Source organism: Telmatherina bonti (assembly GCF_933228915.1).
Source record: "Telmatherina bonti genome assembly, chromosome: 16".
Taxonomy (NCBI): Eukaryota; Metazoa; Chordata; class Actinopteri; order Atheriniformes; family Telmatherinidae; genus Telmatherina; species Telmatherina bonti.
The window spans coordinates 23,963,744-23,990,374 of NC_136614.1; the positions used below are offsets into that span (position 1 = coordinate 23,963,744).

Sequence of the window (26,631 nt, forward strand, 5' to 3'; positions counted from 1 at the left end):
CTCAGTGGATATTTAATCTTCAAAAAGAGAGGACTATTGATAGCTTATATTCTGCAGTGGAGTTAAAAGTGACACCTGGATATAAAGACAAAGAAAGAGAACAGACAGAATGGAACAGAAAAGACAGCTAATCAATGAGCCATTTGCATCTATTTACACTTAAATAAATGCAAACACATGCACATGAACACAAGCACACTGATGGATATGCCTGGTGAATGGTAATGCTGTGGTAATGAGGGTAAGCTGGACTACTCCAAAGTGAGGGTTGAGTGGGTGCAGGGAAGCTAGACTGGGAAAAGGCAGCTGACCAATCAGTACAGCTGAGTGTGTGTAAGAGAAATTTTGTTACAAAAATCCAAAATGCAGGATGTTTGAAGAATTATTCCTCACATACATTGAATGTTGAATTCTTGTTCCTGAGTGGGCAGTTTTGGGAGTGTAGCATGTCTCTGAATCAGTGCAATCCCCCTCAAATCTGCACCTGTCTCCTTTCCCACTCAGTCATGATCCCCTTCATACCATTTTTATCCTCTTTTCTTCTCCCCCTTCACCTCAGTTTGTCTCTTTTGCACTCTGTTCCACTGATCCGTCTTTAAACTGATTTTAGTCTTATTCCCTTTCCCCCCCTCTCTCGTTGCCTGCCTCATGACTCATGGAGGTTATTTTTTAGCGTCACAATCAGACAGAAAACGTGGGTAAATATAGATTGGAAGCCTTAAAGACGTAGTACGTGTGAGAGAGCACATATAACACCGCAGACACACCCCAGGGAGGGGTTTTTTGCCAAGTCGTGATTTCTGTCGGTTTAGCCTGTGGTGGTTTACCTGCCTGTGAGCACGTTGCCTCAGCTGGCAGGACTTTCATCCCACCTGACTCCATTATTCTACACTTCTCTGTTCTCTCTTGCTGCTGCACCCTATCTCATCCAGTGTCAGTTTCACTCAAGTTTTTCTCACATTGTGAGAAAGAGTGCTTCACTTCGGTATGTGTCCAGATTCGAATGCTGTATGAGAAATAATACCCTTGACTTGTGCATTGAGACTTGTGTCACACAATCACTTAAGTTTGCATAGAGACAAAACACAACGAAGGCCACAAGAATGAATAAAAACAGTGAGGAGGGACATGAAAAAGGGAACAAATGAACAAAAACAGTGACGATAGTCACGACAGGAAAAAAAAAAAAGATTTCAAGTTTCAAGCTTTATATTAAAATGTTGATGTAATCACACTACTATTGATCGATATTGATACCAGTGTTACCATCAATGATGGTATCGGTATTATCGATACTTTGATTGATCTGCCCATAACTAGTTTGAAGCCGGTGATCCCTTTGCTAGTGCATCAGAAAAATGCTTTGATGTGAGATTATTATGGAAATTCATTCATTCATTCATTTTCCTAACCGCTAAATCCAATTCAGGGTTGCGGGGAAGCTGGAGCCTATCCCAGCAGTCTTAGGGCGAAAGGCAGGGTACACCCTGGACAGCTCGCCAGTCCATCGCAGGGCCACATGGAGATGAACAACCACTCACGCTCACACTCACTCCTAGGGGGAATTTAGAGCAACCAATTAATCTAACATGGATGTCTTTGGACAGTGGGAGGAAGCCGGAGTTATTATGGAAAATGTATATTAAATATTTTCAGAATGTAATAAAAATAATACAAATAGAGGCGGGACTTTAATGCGTTAATCATGAATAATTATTTACAGAAAAACAAACAAAGTACAGAAAAATGTGCACATTTAATTGCAGAAGGTTTGTCAGTGCTGGTACACCGATAACAACAATGCATACAGCAGACCTCCGTTAGTAACGAACAGTGGCACGATATTTAGCCATTTTTTTTACCCTCCTACTGAGCCTATTTGAAGAAAAAGTGACAATCAACAAGTTTAGTAGCTTCTTTGGTGATAATAGAGACTTTTGGTGAGTGACATGAATGTGTAGTTTACTCCCAGTTTGCAGCAGTAGCTGCTGTGTAAACTCCTCCCTCATCCAGAAGATCACACAAGGGGCTTGGTCACTGCAGCCAGCTTCAAGCTGCAGTCAGAGCAGGAGCTGATCAATCACCTATGCTGGATGACCAGACTGAAGTTGCCACTGATTGGTCCCGCCCTGTCACCTATTATTGCTCACTGATGCACAGTGTGGATGAAAACATTTTAAAATATAAAATCACTGTAATGATGTAGATTCTAAATTAGAAAACAGCTGGAGCTATGAGTTAAAGTACTTAATATTAACATTTTACCTTTAGGTCTGTTCATTTCAGGGATATTTTCTATTTCTTTTTTATGGTTTTAACATAAATGCATTGATCCAGATATGAATAGAGCCTGAGTTTACAGTGTTAATGTATGTATCTATTATTTCATTTGATCATCCACTAAAATCCATGTAGATAATAAAAAAGTGTCTGTTTTTGGGGCAATTATATAATTAAAATGTGAATATTTTCAATTACTTACATACAAAGCCTATTTATAATAAAATATATATTTCCTCAAGCCCATGGCAAAGATTACAAAATGACATCTGAAGTGGGCAAACCAGCCTCTATTTACAAAGTCTTTGGTTTATTGATATATTACCAATCAAAGTCTCAGGAAGTTTTTAGTAAATTATTAAAAATGTAAACTTAATAAAATAAAATATATGACTGATTTTGGAGAAGTTTTGGTTTACTGTCACGTTTGACTTGCAGTTGTGTTTTGTTGATAAATTCAAGGGAAAATGTCAGAATAATTATGCAACAGTAAGAAATAACAGGCTGAGTGCTGAATGCTGTATTTCTTTCTGAGAAGGTGTTAATCATCTTATAATGACTCATCCATCGTAAAGAATACAGCATTATCAGTGAACGTGTCTAACAGCACACGGCGACTTGTTCCTCTTTCAAACGAAAGCTCACACATACTCAGTTTCTCCATCATGGTTTTCACAACATCCTCCACCTGACCACAACCTTATAGTGTGGAAAGTTAGAATCACAAGTTTTAAACACTTATGATTCCAAGGAATTGAGAGACTACGGTATCAAAGGATGACTCTGTGTGTGCTTATTGTGCGTGTTTGTGTATGACAGAGAGAGAGAGAAAGTATTGTTGCAAGTGTGTTTCCTAAATCATTTGAGTGTGTGATTGCTTGTGTTTTAACTTTGAAAAATATTTTTTGTTGAGGAAAGTACTTCATGCTACTTGTTGTATGAAAAGTTCTTCATAAGTACAGTATGACTTGCTTTGATTTGAGTCACGGCATGGTCCAGCCTATACACAATGCTAAAAGAATGTGACTATGTTGCCCAGAACACTTTCAAATGTGGTCTGAGCAATCTCATATAAATATGTCCTCCATGGATCCAGTATATACTCATACTTGTCTTCAGTGCTGTTCTCTTCAAGAGGGCCCACTACTATTTACTTGTCTCTAATCTTACCCATCAAAATCCCAACTCCAAACATTTGCCCATCCATTACCTAAACTTATAATAATGTCTGATAAAGGCAAAATTCTTATGCAGGCCCTCAAAGTTGCCAAAATGTCTCAACATTTTCAAGGATTTCTACACATTGATGATTTTGAACATTAAAAAAATGATCAGTACAAACATTAAGAGACACAGATGAACGGAAAAGAAGATAATATGAAACAAGTCGGATGAAGATATTTTAAAAACATTAAACTCAGCATTTTCTGAGCTTGATGAATCATCACTTACCTATTTTCAGAAAAGGTGGAGGAATTTTATTTAGATACAACAAAAAACTTTTGTTATTTATGAATTTGAAAGAAGCAGAAAGTAAATAATTTCCGGTCCCTTCACTGACTGACTTTATTGTATGTGGAAATTTTAAACAAATAGAACTTGATGCAATACTTTCATCACACACTCACACACCTAAAGTTGCAAGTTACAGTTCGATCTAAAAACTTATCTATGTTCCTCAAATTGTACAAATGTACATTTCATCATAAGTTGTCAAGATAACTTCTTTATTTTGTCTTAGTTTATATACTTCTTGTCTGAACTTTGCTTTGTGAGACTTTAGTTGTGCAGATTTAAATGAGAAATCAATAGTAGTGATGTTATGTTTCTGTCTTGGTACTTTTAAACCCTCCATGTAAACAAGAGTACAAATGCCATTTTTATCCTTAAGAAACTGAATGTTTTCACAGCACCATTAGCATACCTTTAACTGCTTTGTTTGGTTCTGTCAAGGATCTGTGGTATTTCACGTCCAGGCACGTCCACATTTACTTCATTTTTGACATCAAGCAATTATATACAACTTTTTTTTTTTTTTTTTTTTTTTTTAAATAAACTGGTGTTAGATTGGCACAGTTAAGGGAACAAACTAGACAGACCATTCTTCTTTCTGGTCTGCTAGTAAATCACAGATTAGACGGTTTATGACATTCTTTGGGGTGTTTTACCGAGTGGAGGGGGCCCCACAATTATTTACAGGGATTATATGGTGTGCTTTATATTAAGGTATGCACATTAAGAGCATGAGTCAGGGAGAGCGGAGCTTTTGCATAGCCGTATTAGCACAACGCAGGAGCTAATCCGGCAGGAAGCAGCAAGCAACTGGGATAAGAGGGGACAAATTTCAAAACAAACACGGCCAAAGATCCCAAAACCTCGACTTAATCTACATTCATTGGGCTTGGATTTGGTGAAGCCACAGAGTTTAGCAACTGCCTGTCACCACAACAAGTCAAACAGCTCTTTGTTCCCCAAATTGTTGAACTGAAGGTAGCTGGGTAATGTGGTAATCTGGTAAAGGAGCGCAGAGGGGCAGACAGCTGTTTTCATAAAGGTTTCAGTAGGTTTGCCGTGGAATCCTTGGACAATGTGTGCAAATGCAAGTGTTAAGTTGCAGACTACAAAAAATTTGGTGATCCCCCCCCCCCCCCCCCAAAAAAAAAAAAAAAAAAAATCCTGGGACTTTAGTTCCAGGTAACAAATTTGATTTCCTTTAAAAGGCTCTTCCTGGAAAAAACCCTGTGATTCAACGAGGCAGTCAAACCAGAATTTTCCCCTTGTTAAACAAATTTCAACAGGCTGAAACAAATGTTGGTGGTCAATAGGTGAAGGATAAACTGCAAAGTAATTCAGCAGTTATGAGAATGATTGTATAATGATGAACCCTGACCTTTGAAAGCATTCGGTGCTGCCATTTAGTTTCTTTGATGTGGAACGAATGCAGCGAGTAAAGCAGAAATGAAATGGTGTCGCTTCAAATACTGGCGAGTCAATGAAATGTGATCCAAGAGGTCTGTTTTAAATCATTGATTCATAAAGGCTTTTCAGAAGCAAGAAAACCACCCTGCCTTACAGAAAACTATGACAAAGTACTTCACTTATATCAGGAAGAGTCCCCAAGACAATGTTATTATAACCATCATATCTGGTATTGCATCCAGGCACATACTATACCAAGAAAGTGGCATTGCTGAAATTAAGGAGTTAGCAGCAGTTTTTCTAAAAAAAAAAAATAAAAAATGCAGAAGTCAAATTTGCAAAACGTATGTTTATACATGTTAAAAAATATAAACCGAAGGTTAATGAGCAATTAGATGCAATTGTGTTCCCAGGCAATTATGGGCAGAGATGGTCCAACTTACCCTGGCACCACTGTTTAACTTCACAAAACCATTAGCTGAGCCCAGTTATTTCTCAGAACATTATTAACATAGCTTGTGTCACTCAATCTAAAATGAGGTTCTAAAAGTTAGTCTGCAAATTTACTCTGTCTGTAATATTCAGAAAAGCATTTGGTTTGTATTATAAGCTTTGCTTTCATTGTTGAATCTCTTGAAACTTTACCCACAGTGCTTAAGCAAACCGCTTCAGTTGTGCAACTCCGCTGGATGCACCCCATTTCTTAACCTTTTTTTTTTTTTTTCTTTTTAACTCTTGCAAAATTTGTTGAAATGAAATATCTTTCCTCATATTTGAAGAGGACGGCTCTCTGAAAAACATAGTTTTCCCTTTAATGACAGCTTATTATTGGATTTAATATATGAAATTACTGCACATTTCGTCAAAGTGCGGTTTATTCATTTGACTTGGTGTCGGTCATGAAAATCGTGCAGAAATTTCTCTTAAATTTCTCTGCTCTGCTCTATTTCACATTACATTGCACAGAGATTCCAGTTAGATGTGTAAACAACAGCTTGCTGCACAAAAACATGGAACTGCTGCCTAATTAAATTTCATGGAAACACAGCATTCACAACACGGCAACCTTTTCCTTATTTTATATAAAAACAATATGATTTCAAATAAATATGCTGTTTTACATAGACACAGAAAACATGTTAATAGTGGAGAAAAGACAAAAGAAAACTAATAATGAAGGCTCTAAGACTGATGGCAGACAGGATGGAGATTGTTATCCAAATTGAAAACGGTAGTAGTGTGTAGAGGATGATGAGCTGCTAGCAGTAGTTTATTTGTATTTGCATTTTGCACAGTGGACAAAAAAAAAAAAAAAAAAAAAAAACATGGTCTGCTTCTAACTTAAATACTTAAATACAATTCACTAACACTTACATACAGATGTGCATATAGCAAACGCGGGTGAACAAACATTCATTCATACTCGCAAATTCACACAAACACGCGCACACAAACACAAGTTAAACTCTACTTGGCACCCACACCCTTAGATGACTGGGGTTGAAAAGGAGACATCATCAGTACATCAGTACCAACGATCCATTTAGGGAATGTTAACAAATCAGTTTAGATTTTTTCTCTTTTTTTTGTTTCTTAGAAAAGCACAGGGAGCCTCCATGCTGACAGTAGCCATCAGTGACCTTGCACATGAGGGAGAAAAGACAACTACAGGTACATTACACAGCATACATAAATAGACCAAATTAAATATGTGTTGAGACCGAATACTGTAAAATACTCTATAGCATTATAAATTATCTAGAATGAGCTATGGCATAAAGGGATATTAAGTATGTACAAGTTCAGAGAATATGCATAATCAATTCATTTTGTACTCAGTTAAACAGCAAAGAAAACTACTTTGACGATCCCCTCTCCTGAAAAAAGGAAACAAAAATAATTTAAAAAGCACTCGAAAGATTTCTCAGTACATTTTGTGAGGCACAGTTTTCAAATGGAATCAAACTACAGTATAGGATATTTCAGTGGTTTTCTTGTAGGACATAGCAAAACATTTAATGCTATACTGATAACCAGTATCCCTTTAAAAAGTATATGGCACCACCATTCCAGAGTCTCCTCTGATCGCAGCAAAGACGCCGTATAAGTCCACGTCAGTCCCACAATGTCCACAGAGGGAAGGAAGCGATATCAAGCAGAGACAGTCTTCCATCAGCTGTCTCGTTTGTCCTGCCGTTGTACGCCAAAAGCTTACGCAGACGTCGGCCAAAAGAAGTCCATCCATCATTTTTGAAAGCAGAGCACACTAATGTCCTCTTCAGTCTCACCTGCTGTCTTAGCAGTTAAATATATTTAGAGGTCTTGCCTGTTATGACTGACACACGACCACAGTAGACTCATATCCAGTGAAGTAATTGCATACAATGAATTGACAGTAAGACTACACCTGCTTCGCAAGCCTGTTAGAAATGCAAAACCACATGGCGGCTACGTTGCTTTTAGTCAAATGATGGGTTTAGTTATTTGTTTCTGTAGCAGCATAACAATTCTGTACTCTTTTTTTCTTTTTTTTTAAGTTTTGTTTTATCATGGTCGTCAATATACACACAGATATACAGAGGGAGGAAACTTTTAGTTCAGTCTTTCTTTGTTCTCTCTCAGTCCAAGGGGAATGCTTTCCACAGAAAAGAAGAGCTTACGGTTCAAAGGTCAAAGTGCTGTGCTGTGAAATATTTCTAGAATACTCCTTCATCTCGTACATCTGGTGCTGCCACCTCTCTCATCTTCTCGGCTTGTCACATCTAAACAAGACAAGACAAAAGAAACAAATAGGGTCATGAGAAAAGGAGATAGTTTAAAAAAAAAAATACTACATTGAATTTGGTTAGTGACACTGTGAGATAAATATTTTTAATTCATATTGCACGAGAGAAATATTCATGAGATTGGATTCTGTTGCACCAAATGTTATTTTGGAGATGTAAAAAGTTTGCTAATGTTATTTGTGGTGTGTGCTTTGAAGTTTTGAGGTCACGTTCTGAGTGAGGAGTGGGTCTAAATTAGAAACATGGAAAATACAAATGCCTAAAGGGTAGATTGCATGCAGTACATTAATTATTTTGGGATTTCGATAAATTTATAATCAATCAAGGCATGAAAGAAAATTGCAATTGATTTTTCGATCTAGCATTGCGCACACAACTCATCAAAGTCGGTGCTTCAACGTAAACCACCCTTATGAAACTGTGCTTTTCAAACATATATCTACCTTTTCTTGTGGTTGCTTTGAGACGGGACTGAACTTGCATATAAAAGTAAAGTTGTCTGAAGTAACAGTAGTAGCCATAACAGCTGATGACAGTAAATTAGCATTTAGAGTCAGGCGACATGCAACACAAGTGCATTGCTTAAGTTTATCCCCTTGTTTCCACCAGATGCTGTTGCGACACGTTCTAGCTTCATCGCTGGTGTTGATCCCAATCATTAGAAGGCAGGATTCATCAAACGATAAGCAGTGGATGGATGTGATGTTCTAAACTACAGCAGCAGTCTGTCACAAGATCAGTTAGCTGATTTGACTGGCTGGTGTCTGGGTTGTGTCTTTTCCAATGTAAGCTGAGCTAGCAAATCACAGCTGTGAATTTATTTTGGCAACACAATATTTCAGATCCTTTTAAGTCAGGGGTCTCAAATGCCCGTCATCCGGCATTTTTTCGTTGTTTGTGAAGAAGTTGACAAAAAGCTCATTGATTAATTTGATTCTGATTCAGGTGTGTTGGAACAGGGAAACAACCAAAACCTGCCAGATAGCAGCCGTCAAGGACCAGAGTTTGAGATCACTGGTCTAAGTAAAAGATAGGTGAGATCTTTAAAGTTTTAAAGGTGGATATGTGAATCTTGCCTGGGTGTTTCCTGGGTTCCCACTAGATACAGAGTGGCACTTTTTAAAATTGGCCCAAAAACAGGTCAAGTTTTATCTTACTTAGCATGAGCGGACCATCTGTTGGACAGAGGCTACATCAGAGGTGTCCAGCTCCGGTCCTCGAGGGCCAGAATCCTGCAGGTTTTCTATGTATCCCTGCTCAGACACACCTGATTCAAATTAATTAGTAGTAGAGCTTAATCAGTTGTGCACGTCATTGGCTGTTTGATCCATTTAGTGGAAGCTAGATGTGTTGGAACAGGAATACATGGGAAACCTGCAGGACAGTGGCCCTCGAGGACCAACTTTGGACACCCCTGGGCTACATCATCTAGCACCAACTGAATGAGTTTGAAAATGTGTTAGATATGGGGACACCATAAAAAAATCCAGTAAGGTTTTGAAGAAAAGAAGAAAAAAAAAGAGAAAAAAAACACCCAACATGGACTCCCATACCGATGTCACTGGCAGAATAAGGTTAGAGATCAACCAGTTAGCGGAATTTAACCATAGTAAAGGACAGGCTTGGTAGCTGAGAAACATGACACCCAAACACTTCAAAAAACAAGAATACAACAGCAGAGAAGAAAGTTGTGCGAGTTAATTCCTAGTGGATACGCTCTGTTTCCGAATCACAAAGTTGTGCAAAAGACAGAACAAACCGATTTGGCAGCAAGAATGTGCCACAACTACATCCGATGGAAACAAGGGACAACTAGCGAACTATATCCGCTGCTACGGAAGTGGCAGCACAGCTGCGTTTTTAGTTAGTTGTGTTATGACAAATGGCATCTAGGTTGTCTATCTTGTCCAATAACATATTGAAGGTCTAGTTTGAGTTTAGCTTTAGCAGTAACGCTTACTTGCAGGTCCTCTCGTTGAGTTCTAGCTGGCGTTCTTTACAGTATTCGTCTGTGTGTTTGCAGGAGCACCGGCAGGTTGAAGGATCCTGCACAAACAAACGCTTTCTCTTCACTGAGCAGTGATCACAACATGGCTCACAGACACTGGACAGACAGAGAGACAGACAGAGATGGGGAGGAAGAGGGAGAGGCAGATTATAACAGTGTATGATTACCACCTAAGATAGGTCGCCCCTTGGTCAACCGTTTCATATGCTGCAGTTTGCCCCTCAGAGCCACTGCCAAACTGCTCTGCATGTGACACTTGGGTCATATTGCACACAAGTTCCCACAGAGCAGGCAAGAGTTCAAGCATTAAAGTGACCACCCACCCCCATCCCATCCACATTGATCAGATCACTGACAAACAACTTGGGTTAGACATGCAGTGAGCAAAGCTCGGCACCGATTCATGCAACATAAAATAACATAAAATAGCTTTGAGTTGCAGGTTAATAGCACACATTTCGCTCTCACTCTTACAAAAGCTCAACTCCTAAAAAAGAAGACTCAAGGGTCTGTTTGATGCACCATTAAGAATATTTTCATTTTATTGAATGAAAACTAAAGACTGTTTCCCACAAAGACACATGAGATTCAAAACAGAGGCTTAAAGTTATCTAAATTACATTTCTCAACATTGATGAAGGCTCAGATATTCCACTGACATCTTAATATACAAATTACAAATGCACATACACACAGGAATATGTTCACAGTAGGATAACTGAAGAAACATGAGGCCATCTTTATATTACTTCTGAATATGAGTTAATTTTATGGTTTCTAACACAAATGTAGGCAAACAAAGAAACAAAAACAGTACTTGCCAAACAAAGGAAAAAAAAAGAATAGATAGCCATCATTCATATCTTCACATTACATAAAAAAGTACCAGCATTAGACACAGGACAGTGAAACCAGTTCTTAAAGATGAAAAGAACAAAGAGAGGCAAAGAGACGGGTGCGAGACACAGCAAAGCAGCACAGACTCAACACTGAAGACAGGACCATGATTACAATCCTGGTGATCCCGGCACAGATACCAGAACACTATGAGCCAGTCTGCAAAGCCATGCTGGTGGATGTGTGATCTGTTTCAGTAGAAGGTTCGGGTTGCAGCGAACAGCTGATCTGAGATTTGTTTATTCCCGCTTTTTTTTTTTTTTTTTTTTTAACGTTTCCATCATCAGTCACACAGCTATCAGACAAGTAGTTATGTAGAATTTAAACTATTAGGTTTTTTGCTGTTGTATCTCATCCAAGTGATTGGTCCAGGCTCATCCATAGGGGGTGACATTCTTGCATACACTGTGCTGAGATTAGTTTGTGATTTTGAAAGGTTGAGATGGGTTATTTTTTATTTCTTGCAAAAGGGAAAAATGCCAAACTAAGCAGCACTTTCCAAGTTATTGTTTTTTTTTTTTTTTAAATCGCAGAAGTTACATTAGCAACACTCTCTGGCAAACAGGCCAGCTTAAACAAGTATTTTCTCAATATGTAGAGCATGGCTGACGAGACAAAGTTAGGACAATACACGGAAGCGACATGCTAATTGATGTGGTTGACGGTAAATTAAATGGTACAAATTAAAAGGGGCAAAAGAGCTCCTCCCAAATTAGCTTAATTATGAGAAGCGCAACACTCAGGTGCAGGTAGGTGGAGAAGGCGGAGCTGACATACGCATCATGAATTGTTTTGTCACGGTTTTTCTTTCGCTTTCTCTTTTGGCCTTTACCCTTGCCTTTCCGGGATTTTCTGCAAGAGAGAGAGAACAACAACGCAGAAAGATGCCTGAGAGACTGACTACAGAAATGGACTAATGCGTTAACATCGAACACTGGTGACAGCTAAAGCCAACATTAGGTAACAGCAATCTTTCTTTTTACTTTTTTTTTTTTTTTTTTAAATAATCAATTAAGGAAATTAGTCATTTAAAAAGCGTAGATTGTATTTTTCTTTTTTTTAAATTTTTTCATTTTTGACTGATTGATTATTATGGAATTACAACTTGTCATATTATGAGGAAAGCATTCGACATATGCCAGAGTGGACTATATCCCAATGCTTTCACTGAGGGTTTATGTGTATTTCAAAGGTGCAGCGAAAACAATGCCAATATTTGATGAACAAAACATGACTGTGAAATGGTGAAACAAACAAGTGATACACCCAGAATTATCCACATATCCTCCTTTTTAAAAAAAGAAAATTGATGGATATCATATGATCTGTGAGAAAAATCACTTCATTGCCCGGGTTGGGTTCAAAGGACTTTTCAAAAAGATTGTTTTATAAATCAGTACAATGACTCCGCAGAGTGAAACCAATTAGAAGTGTGAGGCTAGCCGTGGGCGGACATTTCCCAGATGAATTGAGGACAAAGGACTTGGACTTCACCAAAACTACATCTTTCAACATATCTGGGTCAACTCTTTAGAGCTGATTCAACTTGTTTCAGAAAAGAACACAATGAGAACAAACAGAAGTGTGCTTATGAAGCAGACACAAGGGGCTGGATGCATAAACGATGTGTGTGCACAACAACCGTGCACGGCCCCCTCCCCCCCCACCATTTTTACACTGCACATAGGCTGGTATTTGTAACAGAAGGCATCCTTTACACTGTGTGTGCAAATGTTTTTGTCAGGGGGATGTAAAATGATGGAAAATTAAGTCCCCAAAATAAAAATAAAAAATTCAGAAGGTCTTCTTTCCAAGGAGACTCCTCTTTACTTTAAACAAGATTGTTCTTGCCTCCAAATTTGTTTTTATTGCAGTAACTAATCATTTGTTGTGCAAGAAGGATTTTTTTTTAAAGACAAACCAATAATCAAGGAATAATAATAAAGGAATAATAAATGAATTATTTGCATATTGCTATTTGCTTGACAGAAAGGTCATTAAAGCTCATATTCATGAACGCAATGGATAAAATTAAAAAACAATTTTTAATAGGACAACGAAATACTGATGCTTTTTTCCTTTGTGCACAAATAATGTTTTTAGTTACAAATCTATACATAACTTTATGCATCTGGCCCCTGGTGTTTCCCAGGTGCAGGAAGGAGTCAGACATTATGTTGCTCCCTGGGTATGATAAAACTATTTTTGTAATCAAAACACAAAGTACGGTGCAGATGTGGTACAATAACTCTGATTTACGGAAAGAAAATTTACTACTTTCAAACATGAACTTTAACAAAGACAAAGACAAGTTTCTACTCCAAGCTATAGACCAGCAATGGAGAAATTGTGCTTAAATGGGTCAAACTATAGGAGATAACATCCGAACTGTACACATCCCAATTAAGTCTGTAATTCCATTAATCAGAAATTAAGTTCTTTTTTTAAAAGTAATAAAATAAAAAAATACTGCAACAGGTTAGAATAAGAAACAAATGTATATATTTGCCCTCACTGATTTGTGCTTTCTGCACATTTCTCTTGGGTATAGTAAAAGCTACTTTTTGTACAAACTTAGATGCACAAGCTGCAGTAGTCGATGAAAATATTACAATTTGGCATCTGAATGAGTCTAATTTTCAGGAATTGTGTGTGCCTTTGCGCCTCTCCTTCCACCTGCCCTCTGAAATACCACACGGGTGGGCAAAGCAGATATCAGTGCCATGACATTATTATGGTTTTTCTACAGCCATGCTAATGGCTCCTAAAGGTTTTGCTAAAGCCATTTGCTTGCAATAGCATGGTCTAGAAGCAATCCGTTTCAGCATGTTCAGTATCCTGGTTTAGTGTGTTAGGGTGTTAACAAATGCTGTTTGGCGTTTGTCAATTTTGAGCCAATGGAAAGTTTCTTTTGTTGGAAATGGGAGGTCAAGACATCAAGTCATTACAATATATCCTCTGCAAACCATGAACATGTGCCCCAAATTTCATGGCAACTGATGACAACAACCAGTTGATAAAATTTTTCACCATGAACCACACAACAGAGGTAAAGCCCGTGTACCTTGAAGTCAGGATGAATGTTCTGAGGGGCATATGTCTTGAATGTAAATTCAACAGCTTTGGAGCTTTTTTTTTTTTTTTTGTTGTCTGGACTGACTGAAACGAATGACACTGCCATTCAAGCTGTAAGTGTGCTACCACAACAGAGAAAATAATACTTTGCCTTGACATGGAAACACACTGAATTTAGTCATAAAGTAACATAAAGACAGTGGAAGTCCCAGTTGGAGTCTAACCAAAACACCAACTGATCCACCAAACAGGATGTGTATAAATGTAAAGACTTCCCCTTAATTGTCAGAGATCAGGACCAGTTTCTTTGGGGACGTTGACAGTTAACTAGTTTCACAACCTCAGCAGGATGACTCACCATGACAGGCTTGAGGACCTCTTGAGAGGTTAGCAACCAGAGATAAAAAACTAACATGAACATATGAAAGCCTCAGAAACAGAAGTTGAATGACCTCCAGGAGCATTGCTTTGTAGAAGCACACCACCAAAGTCAGACTCGTAAACAGTTGAGACAAGGTTAAAGAGAAGGTCTCAAAGCTGAGCCTTATCTATATGACAGACGACCTGACATAAAACCAAAATACGACACACAACAGCAGCCACGCAATGGAAAAAATATTAACAACCTCCTTGCAGAGGGGGATTAAAGAGCTTCATTGACCCTTACAACACTGACTCAGTGTTGCATGGGAAGGGAGGATCACTCAAGAAAGGACCATGAACTGAAAAGTTTAACAGGTCTTCAAGAACGCTTATCTATATCAGAGCAATTAGAAGCAAGAGTAACAGATGTTAAATGGGATGAAACAGGTAAGAATAGAAGAGAGGAATGTAAAGATGAAGATGAAGATAGAAAAGAGAGGGCAATGACCTCATCAAGTGTCACTCATTCACTCGATGATTTAGCTGGTATTCCCCTTGTTTATCAACTAAATGCAGCATGCTTATCCATGCCTTATATGAAATGATCATGTGTAACTTCTCTCGCCAGGTTGTGAGAAAAAATGCAAGTGCTTTGAGGGGATTTGTGTATATATGTCAAAGGATGATGTGACACAAAGAAAAAATGGAAAAAAAAAAAAAAACTCCATACATATCCATTAGGAGTGAGTATAGTAGTATATTAAAGTAGCGGATGGCTACGAGAGAGTTTATTTGCGAGGCAGTAACATATCTCAAGTTCCCATTGTTCCCCCCCTCCCTTAATATCCCCAATTTCCATGCAGAAAGAGCTGCTGTACTCACTTTTCTTTCGGTTCTTTCACTTCTGTCTTTGACCTGAAAGGCAACAAACAAAACAAGATGACATTAAATCACAGCATGCCAACTGTTCGTTGGTAAACAGATATGCATCAGGACCATCAGAGACCAAAGGCTAATTACCAGCATGGGTGGGCTCGCATTAATCTTCTCAAATCATGTTATGTCATCATGCTTTACTAGAAACTGTGATCAAACTTGCTCTCACTTTCAAATGCCTGGCTCAGTAAATGAAGTTGGGAAATAATGCAGTGTACACACTCAATACACAGTCACACAAAGGTGGATGTGTTCATTGATGGATGTACACACACACATACAAACACGTCTACAATAGGAAGCTGCCAGCTTAGTTTCAATTCTCATACATGTGACAGCTCTTGTCGATAAGAGAGTGTGGAGCAATAAATCTGCTGGCACACTCTACAGGCGACACTTTGCCAATAGTCTTGGGAAACAATGTTTCTTTCAAGATGGTCGTAGACTCACAGCCAAGTTTCTATTTGACGGGAAACCTTTACATACTGTAAGCATGCACAAAGAATAAAGAAAAAAACTAAAGATGACTGAAAACTCCTGCTCCAGGCACACATTATCTGCAGCCTTCACATTGGCCTATGTCCAAATTTGCTGAATTAAGTTAAGTAATCTAGATTTGCACATAAATATAACAAGTTTCTTATTTTCAGAGGATGCACAGTTTGCACAGTCTCCACAGTTTCAGAAGACTCAGCTTGTTAGTTTCTGATTTATTATGCTGTAATTTAGAAAACAAAGAAAGTCTGCAATACTCAGAACTTTCAATTTAAAGACCCACTCCAGCAACAATCCTGTTTTTCATGTTGTTCACATGTCCTTGTGGCATTTATCTCTAGAGGACATAACTTGTTAAAAAAAAAAAAAAATTGATCAAAATGGCTTTTCTATGTATTTCTGCTTTTAAAACATTGTAAAACCAATAGGCCAAAAAAGGCAATCCCAGAAAGACACTAGTTTACACATAATAAACCCACAGGGCGGGGCCACAAGCTCCTGCCCCGCCCTCTCCGCCCAGTCAGACTCTGAGGCCCAAGAGACGGCAGATCAACATGTCTGTGTAGTGGTGGGTTGCAATTCTAAATTAAAGGCTAATCATGTTAGCATTCATAATTCACCGAAACACTTTGCTGTGAGAGAGCAATGAATGATATAACAAACCATACACTGGTTTGTAGTCAAGAGACACAGCAGACTGGTTCACCAACTGGCAGCAGGGAAAAATGGGCTTCACCAGTAAGTTTCGCCTATTACAGGGACATTATATATATATATATATATATATATATATATATAGTGTCTTTTGAGGTAATTTTTACTTAGCAGCTACATGTACAGACACAAGCCTTTGCACATTATTGTACGTGGTGCACCAAAAGTTGCGTTCAAATTAAAACACACAGACTAATTTAGTCACTTTTCACTGGGTTTTTTTTAATCGACAAACTTAAGTTTGGAGAACCAGAAGAGGTGTAATCTGACCTGTCAATGGTTATCGCTGCTGCTTGTCTTCACATGGCTAATTTACATTATAAAAGAGCAGATAGTTCCTCACTGTTGTGCTGGTGAAAAAGACGCAGCTTTGGTCACATTGTCCTCATTTATTTTTCCCAAATCCAAACTGGGTGAGAGTACAGGTGTCAAGTAGCTTTTGACTGACTCATAATTATTTTTTTCTCTTCCTATTTTCTTGTACAAATCATTCCTGTACAAGTTGCAACACAAAGTTTTATAATTCATGATGATAGTAAAGCACAGTTCTGTCAACAAAAATTTCTGGGTTTTTTTTTCCATCTGGTAAAATGCAAAAGTCAAGGGATGAAGATGACATAGTTTCCCTCAGTTTGGAGACTGCTGGACAGATCACTATCCTGTGGCCAACTGACAGACTGGTGGTCGGCCAGGCGCCTCTTCAGCCTAGAAAAACATGAAAGATTGCAGATTATATTTAGTTGTGTAAATCAGTGTTTACATGAAACAATGTGTCTGGACTTCAGTCTTGTCATATTTTGTCCTATGATCATCCATCCTATTAACTTTAGATTTTTTTTTATGTCATTATGTCTATAACAGAATGAATCAGGATTGAGTGATTGTAAATTATGTTGTTGGTGGCCAGGAAAGACATCACCTCTCCACAGATCCTCGGGTCTGACAAGCCCTCAGTTTAAAAGATAATTTTACATAGCATTTAGAATAAATGCATATACCTCCACGCCAAACAAACCATCATTTTTTTTCTTAGTGTTTTTGTAAATATTTTCACATATAGTGTGTAACATGAAGATGTGTAAAAAAACCAAAAAGTCAAATGAGTTCACTGTTATAATAAATCATTATTTGTACTATGAAAGATCTGACATACAGATGTTTGTGGGAGTACAGGATGTGTGATATTGTATCTTTTGTTGAACACGTACAGTTCAATTTAACGGTTATTTACTTACATTTTATTCATTCATTTGTAAATCAGCATGGGGGCTCTGTAGGTGTCGAGAGCATGTTGGTCTCGGTCACGCTGGTTCCAGTCCTGGTGAAAGCTCATGCAGGTAAGAGGATGCTGCGGTAGAGGCTTTAGTTTGACAACAACCTTCAGGAAAAAGACAGACAGCATCAGTTATGTGAACACTGACCTGTATTAGAGAATGCACAAGTGTCAGTACAATTGTAAAAAGGTAACATAGCTACAACATCAAGTAAGCTACTTTGGGTATTTCCCAGTAGCAAATAATCTCTGGCACAGTTGGCAGTAATGCATTTACCACATGAAAAACTGATGGGGAAATAACCATCAATAGGCCCACTGCATAGCAAGATGTTCAGTTTGATTATGCAACATTATGAGGAGCTATTCTTCATTCATATGAATTTATTTTAACTAAAAAACGATGAATAAAGATACATAAAATTGTTTGGAACATTTAAAAAAACACACTAACACATTATTAGCAGACTTATTAGCCTGACAGGGTCAAGTTAAAACTTTATAAAAATAACATTACCTGATGCATTCACTTGTGGACGATCATATCCATAAAGTCCTTTGTCTTTCTCCTCTGAGATGCATCTGGCTTAAAGCTGTATGGCTGGATAAATATGTGGCGGAAAATCGATGGTAATGTAGGATTGTGGTGGCTGCAAGCTAGCATGCAGAGCTAGCTCTTGCCCACAGGATGGTGGTGGATTCTTCAGCACAAACGGATGAGGACACTGAGTAGCGATGACTCCGCCCACAACTCAGAGGGAAATTGCATTTCTAAAGCCACTGCTACCCAGTAGTGTCCTGAGGCTAAGAAACTGTACTATACAACTTTTACATCCGGGACGCAACATGATGTTGAAGCTTCACAGTATAATAAGGAACTGGCTGTTTTGAACATGTAACGTCACTGATTCAGCAAAGAAATGCGAGAAGACTAAAAGAGAGAAAGAGACAAAACAAGAGTCATCATAAGATCGTCTTTTGCTGGCTAAAGAGAACTAACAGATCAGGTAGGATGCAAGAAGGGTGCCGAATTAGCCGTCAATAGGGGGTGTGTGATGGGAAAATGGCTAAAGTTCTGTAGTGCGTATTTAAAAGCGTTTTTTTTTTTTTTTTTTTGAAGTATAGTTTCACCAGAGGGTGGCAGTATAGAGTATTTTACCATTTGTTTTAATTCAGTAGAAGAAGTAGCTGTCCTTTATGGATGCATGAGGAAAAAAAAAAAAAGACAGTTGTGGGAAAAAAAATAACAGACAAAAAAAAAAAAATCAGTTCTTCGGGAACTATTTTAATTTTAGAACTATCAAGTAGGATGTTGTATTTAGGGAGATGCTGTTTACCAAATTGTTTCCGTTCCCAAATAAGCATTAACTTTTTTTTTTAAACAAGTAAAATAAATAAACAAAAAGTAAACAAAGAAATAACTGAAACATATTAATGACTAATCTACTTTTTTTTAATTTAATTGGTATTTTTCCAATATGTATCACTTCCATTCACTTTTTTTGTCACAACTTTTAAACACATAAAAATAGAGCTTTACTTGTTTCTTTTTTCTGAAAAAAGGACATCCTTTAATGCTTTATTTAGATTCAGTTGTTCTTATGCTGCTTTCAGATTCTTATCCTTTGCACCACCAGCCAGTGCCATAATGGCATATATTGTTGCGAACAGTAAAACTATTTGCTTTGCTTGTGTTGTACAGATGATATTTGGTACACCATACAATTTCTTTCAAAAATGCTAAAGATTATGCAAAAAAAAAAAAGCATTGATTAAATACTGTATATATTGGTGAGAAGTGAACGAGATTTATTTTTTAAAAAATAAATGATTAAATCGCTTACAGTATTTACAAAAACTGGTTAGGTATTGACTAACATTTGTGAAAAGTCAAAAGGTTGGACAAACGAACTGGTGAAGTTTCCCTGCAGGGAAAGTTTCAAGTTTCAACAAACACAAATTAAAGTCATAAAGCCACAACTGAGCAAGTAAACCTGACCCTCAACCAGCGCTGCTGTTGTCCCTGCAATGTTTGTTTTCCTTTTAGACTTTCCTGAAATGAGGAAGGATGATATGTGTACCCTGCGTCACGGCTTGAACCTCTGCCTCTGTAATGATATGACTTCAACAACAGTCTAACAGAATGCAACATGAGTGCAAAGAGAGCTGACAGCTCAGTTAATCATTAGCTGAGATCGGGTCATCATTTCTTGGAGGTGACGTTGCTTGTTTCACTTTTGGACAAATTCAATTCTTACTGTGGCAGTAACATATCAGAAAACTAAATTACTTTCAGTTTAAGAGCCATCATAGAGTGAGTGCTTAAGTTAATATAGCTTATGGTATTAAATTAAGTACTCTCAGTCCCTTTGGAGCAGCTAATCAGGGACAGCTTGCAATGATGGAATCAAACTCCTGATCCACCACTCCATCCGGAAATACTGGTTGAGGGAGATATGGAAAACACAAAGGAAAGTTTCCCTGATCAACAGGGAAATCAACAGGAAAATAATAGAGATATGGAAAACACAAAAAAGAAAAATTTCCCTGCTCAACAGCTGAAATAAAACAAGCTCTTCAAGTATCGATTTAATAACACCACGTTTAACCGACATGTGCCGGTTTCTCACCACAAACGTATCTGTGCCCTCTGAACGTCAAATCAAACAGCAGATTATCTCCTGACTGGCAGAAGGCAATAAATAAAATCACAAGACTTCTCAGAGATCGATAACAGAAGCAATCGCTCCCGAGGTATGCAGGTACAGGAAGGAACCTCTACATGCCACAGATCCTGAGCTATGCAGTGGAATGAGGACACATTCAAAACACAGAGGATGTCTGTCGCGATACGTTTAAACATGCTCCGAAAAAACATCAGTCAAGTGAAAGAAACTGCGATAAGATGAAAATCGTCATGATTTGCATCTGTTGAATGTGTCAGAGGGAAAACTGAAAACAATAACTTTACATGATGTTTGACCAACCTCTGTTCTGCTGCACAATAGTGCAGTGATTTGCTTTTCATTGTGTGTGTGTGTGTGTGTGTGTGTGTGTGTGTGTGTGTGTGTGTGTGTGTGTGTGTGTGTACAGGAGTGTGACTTTGGAGGTTTCTTACCTACACTCACATGCGCTGTGTTCTGTAAAACTCATGAAAATGTCATTTTGTTGCCTTTGGGGTTTTATTCTTTTAATCTGCAATGAAAAAGAGACATTTTTACAAAGAAGAAAATGTCAAATTTGTCAGATAGTTTACTCTTGAGACATGATTTAATGTCAGCATTTTGGAAATGTAAGGTTAAAGGACTAAGTTTCATTCTTTCTGTATAGTGTCTGCAAACTTCAGGTAGTGTAGGAATTTACATAGTCTTCCCCCCTACTACTCGGATTATTAGATGGTTCAAGGCCTTCTGACCAATCAGGAGCTGGGAGCTGCCAACTCCTGATCAGCTGATAACCTCTGCTTTAGCTAATCATGTGTGAGAAGAGGAGGAGGAGGAGGAAGAGGGGGCAGAAAATAAGCAAACATGAAGATAATTGTTGAATGTTGTTAGTGAGATTTGCTGTCATCTTTCAGTTTGTTTAACGGGCCGTTATAATTGAATAAAACGAGGGATTTGAAACAATAAGTGCAAAGTTCAGCAGCTCTTTGTTCCTTAATGGACACATTTAATCTCATTCAGGGGAAATATTGCACATTTTTTTACCTGTTAGTCATACAGAATTATTCAAAGGGATCCCAATAAGGAGCTATATTGAAAATAAAACTGCTGACCTTTTCTGAATCCCCAAATCTTACACCTAAGAGGCTCTTTAGCCAGGCAAAGTTCCACATTTGAGCCTTTAATGTGTGACATTTGGACAAAACTAAACTATTTACAGTATGTGCCCATTTAGGGAACATTCATATGTCATTGTTGAGGAAAAATCTATTACTGTAAAACAAACAAACAAAAAAAAAACCCATCCTTACCTCCATTGTTACATTATAGCTGGCTGTTGGTGTGCATTGCATGGACTCATCTGAACAGCAACCAGCACAGCGCTTTAACACCACACAGGACGGGATGAAAATGTGCTCCACCTCTTCTGGGTACTCCTGAAGAATTTCCACCAGGAGCTCTCGAGGCTGACACAAACTCTTGTTATACACCTCCATTAAAGGGATCACTGGGAGACAGAGAGACAGGGAACACTTAGAAAATGGCAGTGGAGCTCCAGTTTCAATTGCTCACAGCTGAACAGAGCAGTTTACTGACAGCATCACACACCTAAACGGACACCTGAATGAAATATTGGCGTGCACACAAGCGTCAAAAGACATGGAAGGCCGATGTAAAAAAAAAAACACACACACACACACACACACACACACTTTACTTTACTTTGTCCAGTCCAAAAGCACTTAGTTTACATAAGCAAACAAAGACTGGCCTACTTTGACAAACACTTACATAATTTCTCATTGACATTAAGAAGACATATCTTGACCCCCCATCAGCTTCACAAAACTTGAGTGTCACTTTATTTCTATGCTCCGTGTCTGGCCTGTTGTCATTCACCTTGTCTACAGTTGCACAATAACAGCCTAGTCTGCTTTTCTATGTCACCCCCCGCACCCTCTCTTTTACACACACACACCTCCCATGTCTGTCTATGCAGGAGTTCTGCTCTTGAGAAAGATATTAGCACACAGACTGACAACACCTCTGAAACTTCACAGGGGCCATGAGTGAGCCTGAAACAGACCCAGACTAACAGGCCTCTGGGAAGCCAAACCAAACAACACTACGCCTGAGCAATATCAAGAACTTCAGCTTGTGATTGTCCAAATTAAATTGGGCAATGCTGGGGTTGTGCAAAATGAATTTGTGGACCAAGATGGTGACATTCCATTCTAATGTAGTCTGGTGACCACATCATTTATCCTAGCTTAACCTCAAGTACAGCTGAATGCTACTTAGAGTGAACACATTCAGCAGATGATGATTTAAAGGTGGAAACTGTGCTCATTTACAACGAAAGAAAAAAAAAAAAAAAGTCTCAGGGGGGGGATAAATCTCTGCAGGGTCAAGATACAAAGATGTCCACTAGGGGGTGATAATTTTCCTTTAATGTCAAGGTGAAATTCAAACCAACTCTCTCTGTTTGGCTGTGTGCCAAGCAGTGAGCCCAGTGCAGACTGTATTCCCACGGTGCCCTGAGGGACACCTACCGTCATGTGGACCTCTTTCTGTTTCCTTCGGTATGTGGGCGCTCTGTAAGGGGAAAAAAGTGTGCTGTTATTTATAGTCGATTGTGCAAGAAGTCAGTAAAAACCCAACCCACGTCCTGTACTTATCCAATTGTACAAAAGATGTTTGCATTTTGACATTTCTGTTGACCATTCCCAAAACTTTAAAACCCACAATAGATATCTTATCTGAGTTGGCCCAACACACAACATAAGTGGTCATAGGAGTCACACGTACAGACCTAATCCATGCTAACAATGCTGAGAAATAATATAATAATTTCTAAGTATATTTCTTAAATTATAACTATTTTGTAAAAGAGGTTCACAAATTAGGTACAACTCTGACCTTGTGTGTGTAAAAGTTGTATACTGTGTACAGTTTAGAAGTCCTTATATGGCCAAGCATTTGATCAAAGGTACAATGTGCCAAAGAAGCTGACTTATATTCTGCCTCATCAGCTACGTGGCAAATCTTCATAAACTTAGTAATTGCCTTGCTGGTTTTGTTTCAGTTTCCAAGCCTTTCATGTGTGGCTCAGCAGCCTCTAGGCAACCCGGATTAATAACCGTTTCCAATAAAACCATTATGAATGTCAGCCTGCTCCTCACAGGGGGTAGCTGTCACCGCACCAGAGGGGCAGCGGAATTTTTTGGGCAACTTTCCCATTTTGTTCGCTACGCACAAGGCTCTGCCGTCCTTATCCCACCCCCCCCGACACAGACACACACACATACCCTTTCTCTTCCCCCCCTTATTCACTGAGAAGCGCGCGCAACTCGCGCAATGCCTTGCCAATATTGCATGAGACCTGCTCCTATGGCACCCGGCATGCGCTGAAAGAGTCGGCGTTCTGAAGGAAGACACTCAATTGAATTCCTTGATGAAAAGTTAGGGGTGGAAAAAAAAAAGGTTGGGTTATGTGCAAGCTCCACCCCCTTCTGGTGGCGTGAGAGGGTCCAATCTTGTGGGCTGAGAGACCCCCAGCCCCCCAACACTGGGCTATATACTGTATTTTTAATGGGAGGGTGTCAAGCTGCGAAGGCAGGCCCTTTAACCGAGTGATGATATGTAGACAGATAAAAGAGCAGCAGAAGCGTCATCCTGATACCCTTCAGCCCTGATAGTGTGCCTCAGCTATCATTAAATTATCCGATTATTTAAATAAACAGTTTACCAGACTCTGCAGAGGAGTCACATTTCACTTGGTTTGGGATTAGCCGAGGTGCATGAGAGCGGAAATTGAAGCATAAAACCTCAGAGAAATCACAGGTTTTGCGCTAAAAGACTTGGATTTGTCCAAGTCCAATACTTTCGCAGGAAAAGACGGGTCCTCCTGAGGTGCTGTGTTGCTTTTTTCCCCCTCTCTTTTACACTTTGAAACCCTTGCTCAACATCATACAGCACTCGATTAATAATTATATAGAAGGGGAAGATTTCCACGTGTTTTTTCCACCGCGTATTAAAATTCACTAGTCCACCAATTTAGTCTATGAAGTCAAGACCAGTTTGTTCAGCGATATTTTATTAAATTTCATTTCTGAAAACAAGAGTCTCTCTCTTTATAAGACGAGGAAGCGAACCATGAGTCACCACAGAGCCGGGAGTGAACCTGTTCACATGTCCTGATTCAGAATGGAGCCACTGCGCCTTTAAAGCGTAATAATATCTCCAAGGTGGTGTTAGAGCAGGCCTGCAATCACCCAGCGTCAAACTTCTCAACATTATTTAAAGAAAAAATCATCACTTATGTCACATTTGTAGGACAGAAAAACGCACCACCCACGACTAAGTGGGTTCGGTTTATACAGTGTCAGCTTTGCGTAATGTCTGTTTAAATCTCCCCAAAGCCACTAAACATTTCAGCTTGTTTAAACATGAGCGGTGACCTAGCCAGGCGAAAGACAAGGACAAGCTACACATTAATGACCAGCTTCTACGTTTAGCAAAAGGAGATCGATTGCTCTTCTTTTCTCTGAGGAACACACTCACCTTGACAGCTGACAGCGTCAAAAATAATAATGTCAAACTGTCAATAAAGTTCATGGTGTTGAAAATCCAGTCCAAAAGGTAAAGCGACGTTTCAAAACTCAAACAGCCGAATGTGGCAATTTCTTCTCACACATGAAGTTAACAAACACGAGGCCAAAAACAAAAACAAAACAAGTGGACCGACTAAAAACTTCTTTCAGTAAGGGGGTTTCAATAGCAGATCCATGCTGGTCCCAAGGTTGAAAGCATACAATCCTTTTGCGTGTTTAATTCTTTCTTCTCAACTATTGCCAAGATTTTTCAAGATATCCAGAAACACGAGAATCCAAGAGGCACAGTGTCTCACATCGTTCCGTAGCAGATCCTTATTTTCTTGAAAAATAATCCACATTACAGGAATAATCCCATGCTTGTTGAGCCAGCCGTCTCCAAGTGTCTGTCCATTTGAAACTTGTAGCCTTCTCCTATAATGTACAACTTCAACCTCTGGATCACGTTCAAAGAGGGGAAAGGCGCGCTGACAGATAATCCCTCCGTAAAAGTTTGATATGATTGCTCTGCTCAGGCTGTTTTACAAAACGTGTCCTCTGCTGTTTCGGTCTCTGCTTACTGAGACCTTGCAGTTGGTGACTGAGTCCCTAAGCGGGCGATTGGTAGGTGTGTCCTTCGAGCAGATAGACACACAGCACAGCACAGCACGGCAAACTAAAAGTTTCATCTATTTTAACTCGTGACAACGTTTAAAAAATGGTTTAATTATTTTTGGTTTCTTAATGCGCGCCAAAGAAAAAAAAAAAAAAAAAAAAAAAAAAAAAAAAAAAAAAGCACTCTGACGTCGAAATTGTGTGTGTGTTTTTTAAAACTTATCTTAAATCGCACACAGTGGTTTTTAATTACTTCCATCATCTACATCATGAACAGGTTGCTGCTCTGTAAGCAACATTACGAATATTTCATACTATATAAATATATAGAAACTGTGCAGTGGGTTGTTATCGTTGCATTTAACAGCGCCAGACCGGATTTCCGCAACAAATCCCCCCCCCCAATGATTTGACTGTGGGAGATCAATCTCTAAGAGGAAATTACTGATGATTACTTTTCTGTGGTTGTCTGATCAGTTCAGTTTAATTGCGAGGGATGTTACAGAAAATCATTTTAGAAAGAAAAGGTCAAACGCTAAAGCCGTGGATAATGGGTGTCACACCATCTCATTTCCTCCTCCACCAGATGCGGGGCAAAGATTTTCCAGTCTTGTGGCTAAACCCCGTGTTGCGCCACGCCTTGTCCACGCAAGAGGACTCCCAACTTGCAGAAGTTGGGGAGCGTGTGTGCCCGGACACGTAGCTTCAGCAAAAAGCGTGCGTGCGCCGTCAAACGTTGCCGTCTGTGTCAGTGATCCAGACCACGCGCCTGTAAGTCAGGAGTTTTTTTTTCCCCCCTCTGTTGGCGCATCTCACGCACACGTTCGTGGAAAAGCGCGTCGTGACTTCCTGCCCGTCAGTTGATTGCAGGAGGGATTTTCTGTGTGGTGTCCTGCTCGGCCACCTGGTGAGTCGACGTTGACCGCGGGCTCTTTGTCCTATCCGAGGAACAGCTGAGACACCAGGGAGAGGGGGAAAAAAAAGGAGGGGAAGGAGAAGAAATGGGAGTCAGGGG

General features: G+C 39.0%; 1 protein-coding gene across 2 annotated transcripts; it reads right to left on the bottom strand.

The window, feature by feature from the left end:
* Window positions 1–6,455: 6,455 nt before the first annotated feature.
* vegfab (vascular endothelial growth factor Ab) lies at window positions 6,456–25,570 on the bottom strand. Of its 2 annotated transcripts, XM_079255445.1 has the most exons (8): window positions 24,973–25,570; window positions 22,962–23,004; window positions 21,720–21,916; window positions 20,865–20,941; window positions 15,211–15,243; window positions 11,668–11,742; window positions 9,946–10,089; window positions 6,456–7,961 (listed from the first exon to the last, which is right to left on the bottom strand). In XM_079255445.1, the coding sequence occupies exons 1-8, from the start codon at window positions 25,024–25,026 to the stop codon at window positions 7,940–7,942; spliced, it is 645 nt and encodes a 214-aa protein (XP_079111571.1). In that variant the 5' UTR covers window positions 25,027–25,570; the 3' UTR covers window positions 6,456–7,939. The 2 variants fall into 2 exon arrangements, with proteins under 2 accessions (XP_079111571.1, XP_079111572.1); XM_079255446.1 differs by lacking the exon at window positions 11,668–11,742.
* Window positions 25,571–26,631: the final 1,061 nt, after the last annotated feature.

Excerpts from the sequence above, each read along its gene's own strand:
- vegfab (XM_079255445.1), bottom strand. The coding sequence starts at position 25,026 with ATGAACTTTATTGACAGTTTGACATTATTATTTTTGACGCTGTCAGCT. Across the intron at positions 21,917-22,961 it reads AGAAAGAGGTCCACATGACG|TGATCCCTTTAATGGAGGTG; the intron begins GTAGGTGTCCCT and ends TCTGTCTCCCAG. Across the intron at positions 7,962-9,945 it reads CTCAACGAGAGGACCTGCAA|ATGTGACAAGCCGAGAAGAT; the intron begins GTAAGCGTTACT and ends TGTCTTGTTTAG.